This window comes from Coffea eugenioides, chromosome 7 (assembly GCF_003713205.1).
Source record: "Coffea eugenioides isolate CCC68of chromosome 7, Ceug_1.0, whole genome shotgun sequence".
Lineage (NCBI taxonomy): Eukaryota > Viridiplantae > Streptophyta > Magnoliopsida > Gentianales > Rubiaceae > Coffea > Coffea eugenioides.
Genome location: NC_040041.1, coordinates 3,716,893 through 3,729,643, shown reverse-complemented (window position 1 = coordinate 3,729,643; position 12,751 = coordinate 3,716,893). Strand labels below are relative to the sequence as shown.

At 34.2% G+C, this 12,751-nt stretch overlaps 1 protein-coding gene across 1 annotated transcript; it reads left to right on the top strand.

The window, feature by feature from the left end:
• The first annotated feature begins 4,065 nt into the window (after positions 1 to 4,065).
• Positions 4,066 to 6,080, top strand: LOC113777696 (NEP1-interacting protein-like 1). Its single transcript, XM_027322863.1, has 5 exons — positions 4,066 to 4,343; positions 4,984 to 5,162; positions 5,323 to 5,406; positions 5,489 to 5,656; positions 5,754 to 6,080. Exons 1-5 carry the CDS (start codon positions 4,181 to 4,183, stop codon positions 5,874 to 5,876), a joined length of 717 nt encoding a protein of 238 aa, XP_027178664.1. The 5' UTR covers positions 4,066 to 4,180; the 3' UTR covers positions 5,877 to 6,080.
• The last annotated feature ends 6,671 nt before the right edge of the window (positions 6,081 to 12,751 follow it).

Here is a 12,751-nt window from a genome sequence, read left to right as displayed (position 1 = left end):
CCGCCAAGAAAGTTTAGTAGTAGTATGAAATTTTCTACGTAAATTACTAATTTATTCCGAGCAGACGTGGTGGTTTTTGTTCCAAATCTTTTTCAATAAATATATAAATGTTGGTCCAAATGCACTTGCGAAAAGTACCTTTGCGATTATTCCAATGATGAATTGCTGAACAAAGACCATTTCAACTAATCCCAGACTTTACGTTATTTTTTTCTCATTCAACTATTCCTAGTGCAGTCGTGGGAAAAAACCCGTCATCATCAACACCAGGTTAAATTACAGCCACCCTGAGCATTAGCAATCAAATTGGTTGATGGGTACAAATGACGGAACAAAAGAACTTGGGCATTGTCATATGAATTGTGTATTGGTCAAAAGCTTATTATAATTAGCCATGCTAATTCTCTCGGTGTGTCTATATTTAGCAACTGTGAAGAAGCATAATAGCACACTACTTTATGTGGTAATATTCTGCTTATCATTTTCCTATGGACGAATTCCATTTTGGATGATTGAACTTGTATCACTTTTTCACTTTACATCATAAATTTCAATTTTAGATATTTTACATCATAAACTCTTAATTGTGGATACTTTACACCCTAAACTCTCAAGTTGGTCAAATTTAATTCTAATCAATGACTACGGTCACAAAATTAATGAGATAAAGAGCTATAAAAATTAATGCGATCCTTTAATTTTGTTGACCACTTTTAGTACATATCATTGATTTATAAGGTCTCGATTACTAATATTATTAGCAAAATTAACAAGATAATATACATTAATAACAATGTATTGTTTTATTTTTGTTATGTTATCTTGACACCTTTTGAGCTTTGACTACTTTCAGCACATTATCATTGATTTATTGTGTCCTTTATGCCGTTAATTTTTCTAGAGTTGTCATTCATTGGAATTAAATGGGACAAATTTGAGAGTTTATGATGCAAAATACCAAAAATTAAGAGTTTAGGGTGTGTGTTCAAAATTAAAATTTAAGGTGTAAAGTAGAAAAGTGATACAAATTCAAGGGTATAAAGTAAAATTTATCCTTTTTCCATATTGTCAAAAGGTACAGTAGGTGCTAAATGCTTGGTATAATAACAATAATTCTTTTTTTTTATTATTATGAAAGAGTGCATTCCTCTGTTCTAGAGTTAATGTACTCTACAGAAGTAAATCAATTTTTTTGTCAAAAATTGTCAAAAGCACTTTGAAAATATGTTATGGAAAATATTAGAAAAGTTCTTTAAATGAGGTAGTGAGAATGTTAACTGCTAATCGCACTTTGCAAATAATAAACGATAGAAAGAACATTTGTACTGGGCAATAGCTACCACTTAACTTTTTAAGTATTGTTAATGTGCGCACAGAAATTAGCTTCTTGTTGTTTGTATTTTCATAGCGCCTAATTGAGTGGGGAAAATAAACGAGTTGTTTAGGTGTACTTAAAAAAAAATATTAAATATGCATTTGCTCTTTACAATGGTAAGTTGTGATTAATGAGTGTCATAGGGTCCTCAAGAATAAAATGATACAAATACAGAACATTTAAATAACAAAAATAATAGTCATAACATTAAATGAAAAGACCAAAAATGTATGTGTTTCCTGACCTTAATTCTAATAGTTTCTCTAACAGGTGTCCAAATGAGCATCGTTAACACACTTGAATTCCATCTAAATTATCGTGTGCATACATACTCAAACAATTATTACACTTATTTGTATTTACGCACTTTTTCTAATTAATGTTAGTTTTTTTCAAAAATTTAATACCTGAATGAATCACATCTTAACCGGTGTGTGTAATGGACACCTATTAGACAGATTCATTTCTTTAGTTGTGGGGAATATTCTGGCCTAAAAAATAGTGTATTAATCTGAATACAAAATATCAAAGAGTATTCTTGAACACAGAGAATTACCGATTTAATCATCTACTATTAAAACGCGTAATTAAGAGACAAAGCTGGGCGAGGGTACGTCTCTGAGAAGAAGCTCTAATCAGTACGTTTCTCAACAAAATCTCTCAAATAAAATCGTGGCCGGCGATTTAAGTCCTTGCCCTCGCTAAAATTTGGTAGATGTCATGCTTAAACTTTAATTTTGAGATTTGGCCCTTTGGGTCCACTTCAGAAGGAACTTTCTTTGAAGTATCACAGTTGAAAGTGATTAATTGCTACTAATGGCATTAACACTTGATAATAAATTCGACTGCAAATACGCGCATCTGCAATTTCTGTTCTGACAGTATTAAAAAAAAAAAGAAAAAGAAAAAGAAAAAGGAATAGGGCCTGTGAATTCTGTGATATTGCAGCAAGCCCACTGGCGGGGAAAGAGAAAATGTCTTTAAGAAACAGTGCGAAAACCTCTCCGCACTTTAATTAAGAGCTGAGCTGAGACGGCAGAGATGTTGACCCTTCCATTGTAGTCAGCCTCATATAATGGAGCCTTGGGATTAAATAAATAGTATTGTTAAGCTTTGAAATAATTATTAGTACATGATTATAGTTTTGTAGAATTATATATATATTTATATATCAACAAGACTTTTTCCACACATTTCTTTTTGTCTTTGGGATACAAATTTTAATGAAAATGTTTTAGGGCATATTGTACTATTTTGATATAGTAAACCAATGGTTTTGATACAAACTTTTATCTGCTACGAAATGTTTATAATCTCCTAATGTCAACACAATAAACAAAAATGAGGCACGTATATTCATGATTCTAACTAAATGAGAATGGAATAAAGGGTAGAAGGGAACTATGAATGGACTTGGAGATGAAAGTCCACCCCCACCACCTCAACAGCAAAATTTGGAAAAAACATGAACTTGAAGCTGACAGAGGAATAAATTCGAACCAGCCCCTTGAGCTGTTCTCGACAAGAAAAAGAAAACAGGATCTGTTGTAGTAGTAATTTTTTTTATTAAAAAGGATCAGGAATAATTCTTCACATATTCCTTTGATAATTCGAACCCGCAATCTACTGATCACCGGTAAATCGTCTTATGAATTAAGTCACGTCTCATTGTCAAATATAGCATAATTTAGCAAACCCTCACAAAAACCTGTTCCCAAAGCTAGTTTTGACACCAAAAAAATAAGAAAAGTTTTTCTTTACAGTAAAAAAGAACAAAGGAGGATAAAAAATGGTAGAAGAGGCAACTAGAAAATTAAAGGAAAATGAAAATTGAAAATATATCATTCTCTCTTTTTTTTTCTTTTTAATTTTCTTTTTTTCCCATTGCTTTTGGATTGAGGGAAAACGAGTGTTAGACTCGGCATGTGATCATTTGTTGGACCATTTAACCCCAAACCAAACAAACACGCTCAGTTTTGTCAAAGGGAGGCTTCGCTTTCTCGTGCCTCTGAAAACGTAGCGGAGCAACGTGTACTAGGGAATCATACATGCTATAATTATTCAACGGCAAAAAGAAGCACAACAACAAAACTGATTTACGAACCTAAGTAGTCAGATGAAATTCACCGAACAGCCACCAGGGTTGGCCGCAGGTTAGCAGTTACGAATCTAATCATCGTGTGTTCGAGCCCCTTTTTACTGGTTGTGTCTTCTTGAAAGGGTGCACAGTCATAGGGTATTAGTCCAGCAGCATAAATTGGGATATCCCTTGTATTGATAAAAAAAAAAAAAAAGTAAAATAAAATTTACCGAATAGTGACAATCTTTATTTAGGAATCACTGCTGTAAATTGTACATACTAGATGGCATAATTTTCACACAAAGGGAAAAAAGAAGTAACAGAAACAAGAAAAAGCCTGTGAAATATTGAAATAAAGAAGAGAATCCACAAGTCCCACAGGACAAGAAGAAGAAAAAGTTATAAATGCTCTATTTATACGTCTGATTTCTGCGAAAATTAACAATAGAAGAAAAGCCTAGTTGGTTTATGTGGTTTCCTTTTATCTTCTCTTAAGGACTAAGGACAATATTACGAAAACGCCACCATATGGACCCCCTCTCCTCTTAGTCTTACCCTATGCCCTATATATGTCCAACAACACGTACATAATTAAGCTTAGATATTTCTGTATGTAGCTGGTTCCTCATAGGTTATAGACCTGAACCAAAATCCTCTTTTTCTTCTCAATAAATAAAAAAAAAAAAATCCCCTTTTCTAAATTCTTGAGATTGGAGACAGAATCCATGGAGTTTTATGCTTATCCATCTCATTCTTTGCCTTCTTCTTCTTCTTTCTCATTTTCATTCAGGAATTTGGCCGATAAAGTTAAACAATATTTCAGCTTTGCAGTTTCTGCTATTATTGGAAATGTATTCTCTGCAATCTTCACCTTTTTCTTTGCACTAGGTGAGTGTTAATCCTTTAGTTTTCCTTTTAATTTAATTGTTTCATTATAATTATCCCGCTTGCCCTCTACCCTGCACTGTTTCTCTTAAAGTTTGCAATTTTGTGGTCAAATGGCCATTGATTCTAGATTTACTTGTGTTATCTGATGTGAATTTGCACATATGCGATCTGGGATGTTGTCGATTTTTCAAATGATGTTGTGTGCAAATTAGCTTGTAGAATTTGCCCATATTTATTTATCGAAAAAAGAGAGAATTTTACTAACCTCCTCCTTTTCTCTCATCTTTAGTTTTGTCTGAGATCTCGCGACTGATAGTTCATAATGTTGCCAAAATTGGTGTATTGCGGTATTGTCTTTAGATCATTTGATACTTGCACGAAAAGCGAGAATCTTTGGAATCATTCTGAAATCTTCTTGAGCATTTTGCTGTAGACGGTTTTTCATCTAAATTTCTCTCTCTCTTAAATTCCCCAAATAGGCAGGGGTTTTGGGCTTCAACCTGTCAGAAATTCATATATGTATATTATGTATGTATTACAAAATGAAATAGGTTTAGGTAATCCTTGGCCTGTGGAACTCTGTTATTTGGTTGGTTAAAGGAAAACTGAAGGGGAAATTAACTTGCTTTTGGTTATCCAGTGGGTACTTTATTAGGAGCTATGACTGGAGCCTTGATAGGCCAAGAGACTGAAAGTGGATTTGTTAGAGGGGCTGCAGTTGGTGCAATATCTGGAGCTGTTTTCTCCATTGAGGTCTTCGAGTCATCCCTTCTCCTATGGCAGTCTGATGAATCTGGCATTGGGTGCCTCCTTTATTTGGTGAGCAAAGTTCTATATTTTCTCATAATCTGAACATCTTAATTGGTGTCCTTAATTCTGCAAATGTATTGCAATTGTGACTTCATTAGCGACTCAGTCATCTTATTCATTGAAAATATGTGTGCCTAATATGTGTAAATATCATGAATTTTTTCATCAGATCGATGTCATTGCGAGCCTGTTAAGCGGCAGACTTGTTCGTGAGCGGATTGGTCCTGCTATGTTAAGTGCAGTGCAAAGTCAGGCAAGAGCAAATTCCTGTTACTCAGAAAATCTTATGTTCTTTTTAATTTTTTCGTTTGCTTATAGTTTTGCTGATGAATCAGATGGGAGCTGTTGAAACGACATTTGAAGAGGTCCCCAACATATTTGACACTGGGGGTGCCAAGGGTTTGCCAGGAGATTCTGTTGAAAAGATACCAAAGATTGTGATCACGGACGATAACAATGTCGATGATTCTGGCGAGCGAGTTTCTTGTTCCGTCTGCCTTCAGGTACTTTTACAAGTTACTCTTTGTATTATGCCATTTGATTATTAGTCCAGAATGCTTGCAAATTCTCATCTAATGTATTGGTTGTTTCTCTGTGCAGGACTTTCAGATTGGGGAGACTGTTAGAAGTTTACCTCATTGTCACCACATGTTCCACCTACCATGCATCGACACATGGTTGGTGAGGCATGGATCTTGTCCATTGTGCAGAAGGGACCTGTAAACTTTCTGTTCTTGTAAATTATACATTAGTATATAGGGTTTCTATTTATTCAATTAAACCCTCAGTTATACCATTTTTCCAAACAGCCACATGTAATTAGCACGAGTTTGTCACGCTTAGTTCAGTCTTGTACTTGATCATCAGTCTTGTAAAAAAATTTTGAGGTTTATGATAGTGATCTGATTCCCTAGTGCTTTCTCGTCATGTGATGTTTTGATCAAAATCTCATATCACTTTTCATGTCAAAATTTCTGTCTTAAAGATGTAGAAAGAGTCGTCTTGAGCATGATTAGGAAGCAGGAATCAAGGGCATGTTTATGGTCTCAAATCTTTTGTTTTTGGTGTTTTTGGGTGGGGGTTGTTTGTGTGTTTGTTCCTGTCCCATAAGGTCATCAGGACCACTTTGTGAGTGTTCTTGGCCGAGGGATATAACCCATATTCGGTCTTCAACGCACTGTACTAGGCGAACTTATCATTTCAAGTACAGGAGATCAATTTTTTACCTACAGCTAATTTGGGGAGTACTCGTCCTCCTATAGGGTATGGCCTTCGTGCCTGCATATGAGGCAAGCCCTTGAGAACTTTCCTGGTCTTGTTATCTGCCTGTCACTCTTTAGTGCCAGAGAAGTGAGCAACACCGACCAGATGCAATTATGAGCCACTGGAACTGGGACCCTGATACAAATGCATCTGTAATTGTTGTTGGTTGTTTACATTTAATTGGGAGCTGGGGACAAGCTTATTTACTCCCTATGTTAGGATTGAAAGAAGACATCCGTGTAGGCCAACGTAAATTATTGGGTCAGTCAAGTTAAAAGACTATTATTGTTTCTTTCTTCTATATCGTCCTTTTAGGTTTAAGTTTGGAGTGTTGAATTGGATTTGACGATAAGTATCCCCAGGAGCAAGTTTGATAGGATTCTCATATATTTTGAAACCTGTTACTTTCAAAGCACTACTATTTGCTTGATAAAAGGACTTATGGTTTTTAGATTAGTTAAAGATTGTGTATTACTATGACTGCCATGAACAGTAGACTTTCAAACTCGTTTGAAGCACAGCTACCAAATTCTGACACTAGAGTCCTACCTGACCAAAGAATGTTACAATAGCTTATGATAATTTTTGTGCTGTATGCTAAGCAACTCAATCCTGAAAGGGTTTCAAGCCTCCTTTGCAAGGAAGGAGAAGGTTTTTTCTTTATTTGAAAGTCAGAGAGTGGAGATAAAAGATGTGAGAATAACTAACATCTTTTGTGTTAATCTAACATCTTTTGTGTTCTCCGAGTGTTATCTAACTGTGTGCGTGTGTTCTTGATCATTTGTGAGAAAAAAAAAACTAACATCTTTGAAATTTCCACCATATTACTACAGGAAATGAGATGAACCTGGATTTTCCTTCCAATTCTCTGACATCCTCACCAATTGCAGTCTGCAAAATGTTGTAGGTTGCCCACAGTACAGCAGTCACTAGGGACTTTTTTTTTGAGGTGTATGCATGGCTCATTAAAGATGATGTTGGGACTAACTTATGAATGGTTAAGTCAATTGATTGTGAATGTGATTTTTACAGCAATCGTTGAAATTGTGGTAGTCATAAATTTGAACGTAGATGTTTCCATAATTTTGTTAGTCTTGTATCTCTAGTTTATTCCACACCTGCCCAAGATGATACACGATGCATCCAAACAGGAATTTATTTTGGGGACCTCTTGTACTGGCAGGGCGGCCCTTGATTGAATTCCGCAGCGAAGAAATCATCAGAATTGTGTTATTTGAAGAGACCTGTATTTTCACCTTAGTAAGCGTACAAGGACTTTATAACTATTTCTAGCTGCAATGCAAAGAGTAACATGCTTAGCACCCACTTAACCACTTGAACTATCAAAGGTTCGTTAATCTAATAAAAATCTTGGTACAGAAAGATGTGTTGTCAAAAATTATACCCCCCCCCCCCCCACCCCCCAAAAAAACAAAAGAGGACTAAGAAGCACTAGGCATCGAGTTCTGGGAGTGTGAAAAATCGAAAAATTTTGATTTACCGATCGAATTCGAATTGAATTTGAATTTTTCAAAATTGGTAATTCGGAATTCGACACTGAAATTGGAATTTCTGATTTCGAATTATGCGAATTTGGTTCGAATTCGGTAATAGAGTTTTTTAAATCGAAATTTTCGATTTCGAATTCATATTTCGAAATCGGAAATCGAAATTGAAATTTCCGATTTCAATTTCGTTTTATAATATATATTATATATAATAATAATATTTTTTATAATATATGTAATATAAAATTTATATTATATACATCTAACAAAAAAGGAAAAAAAAAAGGGAAAAAGGGTTTCCGAATTCGGTGAATTTCGAATTTACTGAATCAAAATCGAATTCGGAACTGGTGAATTCGAAATCGAATTCGATCGGTAATTCTGCTGCCAAATTTTCGAAAAATTCCTAATTCAAACTTCCGAATTGCTGAATTCGAATTCGTTGCATATCCTTATCGGGTTTTATAATAATAATAACAATAGTGACAATTGTATTAATAAGCGATATGTAAGAGCCCTTATAAGCGACTTATAATCTCATCTAGACATGCTCTGGTTCATAATGATGATCGGAGTCGAATCCATCCAAACGTATTTTTCAAACAAGAAAATAGTGGAAAATGGGGGATAAAAATTCAGTACATCAGATTCGGTACATCTGCCATTAGCTCATAACTACCCACATCAAAGACAGACATGTATGATACTTGTCTAAGAGGGTAAGAGTTACATTTAGGGTCCGTTTGTTTCGGGTGAAAATGTTTTCCAGGAAAATATTTTCCTAATTTCCCGTGTTTGGTTACACAAAAGTTACTGAAAACATTTTCCTATGTAAAATATTTTCACTCATCTTATGGAAAACAACTTCCCTTCCAAACTTACTGAAGTTGTTTTCCGAAATGCATGCATCCCGCCTGTAGTATGTTCCAAACTTACTGAAAACATCTTGTAGTATGTTCTTTTTTTTTTTTTAGTGTAAACAGGAGGATTCGAACCTAAGACCTCTTCCTTACACTCCCTCTCCCGTACCATCCAACCCAACCCAACCCTCCCCCTAGTATATTCAAAATAAAAAAAAAACCTCATCCTGCTCATCCTATGCTAGTAATTAATTATGTATAATAGGAACATTCTTTTCTAGAGAAATTTTCAGTGAGAGTGCAAGATATATGTCACAATAAGCATTGCGTATGATTGATTTTTGACACTAAATGACCAGCAATTTGTTTATTGCTTAAGGAGATGTTTTTTATTCATATATACATTTCTCCAAGATTTTTTAAAGTTAAACAATGAGATAAATTTTCTTATTTTGCATGGGAAGAAGTATGTAGTTATAATGTGTAAAAAGTAAAGATAGAGATAAAAGTGAAAATATTTCAAAAGTTAAACAAACACCAGAAAAATGAAGTAAGAAAATATTTTCAATAAGCTAACCAAACACCTGAAAATGATGAAAGGGAAATGATTTTTATGGAAAATTACTTCCACGGAAAATATTTTCCCAAGGAAAACATTTTACTTCCAACCAAACAGACCATTAGATGTTGAGTTTTACATGTCTGAAGTCTGAACTTCGGAATGATGATGGCTTGTCCAAATCTGTGTCGGCAGATATGCTCAAGGTCTTTGGCTTATTGGCTTAACAAGAAAACCGAAGCAGGTATCCTAAGCATTTGGAATCAAACGTGATGGTAATATATACATCATCCCCTTGTTAAGTTGGATAGGAATTGGAATGCATTTGAAAACTAGTGTACATATTTTATTAAACTTGTTGAAAAATTCAAATTATGAATTATACCGTCCAACACCAAACAAAATCATTTTATGAGTATGAAATACATTAAATCCAAATACAAGAAATGGGAAATGCTACGTGGTACAGATTATTTTACACATCCTAGTCCTACATCAGCTTCTTTAAGCCCACATATGAAGATGGTCTTTGTCAGAAGAAGGTTGAAGGAGTTGCAACTTATAAAGTCAATTCACTCGTCATTGTTGATAAGTTTCAAATTGCACCAAAGTGTACAACACGAAAGGATTAGTCTTAACTTGCGAAATGAAGCTTCTTGAGCACGAACTTGGCAATTCGATCCAAATTAGGGAAAATCCCAATCGCATGATTTCGATGTTTCCATACGTTTGACCTCAATTCTGTTGGTTATCATGTAGTATAAGTTACTTCTCCAAGAATACATATCAAAATTAGGACCTCAAAATCTAAAAGATTCCGGTTCGAGTCTCAAAACTTGTGAGTTTTTTTCTAACTTATGCTAGTAGTAGTTGTCTTACTAGTAATGGATTTTTTTTTGCCCTTTTTGAGCAAATGGAGGTTAGTTGACTTGTATGTTGAAGGAGCTATAATTTGCATGGGTTAGTTGTAATTTTGTTGTATTGATCTCATAATTGTGGGTTACATCACATGTGATATAATAATGATAATAATAATTAATAATAAAAGCTTAATCTAGCGGAGCTAACATGAAATTGACCTTAATTGTAGCATAAGGCTGAGGTTTTGTCTTTTAGATTGATCGATTTATAAATAGCATTATCTTGTTTTTCTATTTTATTTTGACAAATTCTTTTGCTGGTGGAAAAGTGTTTAACTATGAGCACACGTTTGGTCCAGAGAAAGTAAAAGACAAGAATAAAGGATCCGCACTTGTGATGTTAAATATCGCATTCTAAGGCCCAAGTCTCTGACTTCGTCAAGTTTAAAGAACAACTACGTACTCTTTTTCCTGGGAATCAATCTTCAAAATCCTGCGACGGTCCAACCCCAAACGGCGGCAACCCAAACTCCATTATGATTCGAGTAGGCTGGGCCTGGGCTTACGTTAGCTTGTCTTGGCTCTTTCGGATTCATCTTAGGTTACCTTCTTGTCACAAAAAACAACAGAAGCTGACGACGAACAGCTGTTGTAGCAGTACTCATTTATTATTTATATCTCTAATGCCTCATCATTCACCTTTTGGTGGAGTTAACCGGTGATCTACAGACCTCAGGATATCTGTAATTCTGAATTTTTTTTTCTCCATTATGAGTTTCCTTTTGAAACAATCTATACAATTTCCATCACTATCTTTTGAATGCCTGTGAAGCCATCATGCGTGCAAGTGTTGGAGAGGATGTAACTCTATCTTTGTTTTTACAAGAATTACTGAATAGGGGAGATAGAGAAGTTTTGGGGTGAAAGTTGCGTGATTCATAGTCATTTGGCAACCAAAATAAATGCTCTTTTTGTCGCACTTTGATAGTTTTATTTTTTTTAACACAATTTAAGAAAAATTAGTTAACTTTGTCGGAAGAGTAAATGTAATCTACTATTTTCTTAAAATACCCTTACATTAATATTAGAAGTATAACTAATTACTATACTTTTACATTAATTACAACAATTGTACTATGAAAAGTTGTACGGTTCATGGCATGAATCCAAACAATTAATAAATAAGATAGGTTATAGTCATTGATAACAAAATAGGTTATTTTAGAGAAATTATAAGTTAATTATATTCTTCAATTAGAAAGTGAACTGTAATTTGAACCGTACAGAAGAAGCATGTGCTTTTAATTAATCAATGACACCTAACTTACTATATTAATACACATTCACAATTAATATAACCCTCTGTCTTTAGACACTTTCCTTCTCAAATTACCTATACTTTTTAAAGAAATTAACACCTCAAATGGGAGCGACGGAAGGAGTATGTGCTTTTAATTAATTAATAATGACTTTTTAAAGAAATTAACACCTCAAACCCTTCAAACCCTACTAACGAGGGCCTGGTAGGCGCCCAAACTGTTAATTAATAGAGAGACTTATAGCTAGTTTGGGAGGATGGAAATGAAAAGAAAAGAAAGGTTTTGAAGGGATAAGAAAGTTTTTCCATTGTTTGGGAGTTAAAATGAGAAGGAAAAGAAAAGAATAGGAAAGATTCCACCGCCCTCCATCTTTTGGAGGGAAGGAACGGACAGAAGTTTAAGTAAATTTTTTAATATGACCAAATTACCCTTAAAATCCTATACAAAACATTTTAATACCTGATGAATCCCTCTCACATTTGTTTATAGAAAGGGCATATTTGTAAAATAATTTGTTTAAGTATCTTTTCCTTTCCTTTGCATTCAACTCCCAAACAAAGGAAAATTACTCACTTTCTTTTCTTTTTTAAAACTCCCAAACAACTTAGATAGAAACTTTGATCCTTTCTTTTCTTTTCTAACTTATCATTTCTCTTCTTTTCTTTTCATTTCCATCCTCCCAAACTAGCTATTAGATACTTTGATAAAGTCCGAGGGATTACCTCTTTCTTCAAAAAGAACTGGTCATTATCTTCGGTTGAAAATAAACGAGGGGGATGACATCCAAGGTTGATGGCTTTTTCTAGTTCATCATGATCGGCTTCTGTATTTTGTATGATTCATTGAATTTAAAACCAAAGAAATTAATGATTCACAAGACCGTCAATTGAAAGGCTGTTTAGAGCTCAATGGAACTATTAAGAAACATAAAAACTTAATGTAGTAGAAATATTTATGATGTCTCGTTTAAAAAATTGAACGATATACTGAAGTAACAGATTAAGAAATGATTACTATTATGGATCGTTTTCAAGCTCCTAATCTTGTAATATTAGAAAATTTGTATGCATGGACAAATTTGCCAAAGTCGTATTTTGTTCTTTGTTGAAGTTTACTTGCTAAATAAATAAAATTCGGTACTTTTCTGATTCTCCCTTTGTTTCCCTGTCTACAACCATGGGAGCTATAGCTGGTCGCCTCTGCCCCCTCTTTTTGTCATCAAGAAGAAA

What these genes read in the sequence shown, in the direction of transcription:
- LOC113777696 (XM_027322863.1), top strand. Translation starts at nt 4,181, where the DNA reads ATGGAGTTTTATGCTTATCCATCTCATTCTTTGCCTTCTTCTTCTTCT. An exon ending in TTGGGTGCCTCCTTTATTTG is followed by an intron (nt 5,163 to 5,322) that starts GTGAGCAAAGTT and finishes TTTTTTCATCAG; the next exon opens with ATCGATGTCATTGCGAGCCT. An exon ending in TAAGTGCAGTGCAAAGTCAG is followed by an intron (nt 5,407 to 5,488) that starts GCAAGAGCAAAT and finishes CTGATGAATCAG; the next exon opens with ATGGGAGCTGTTGAAACGAC.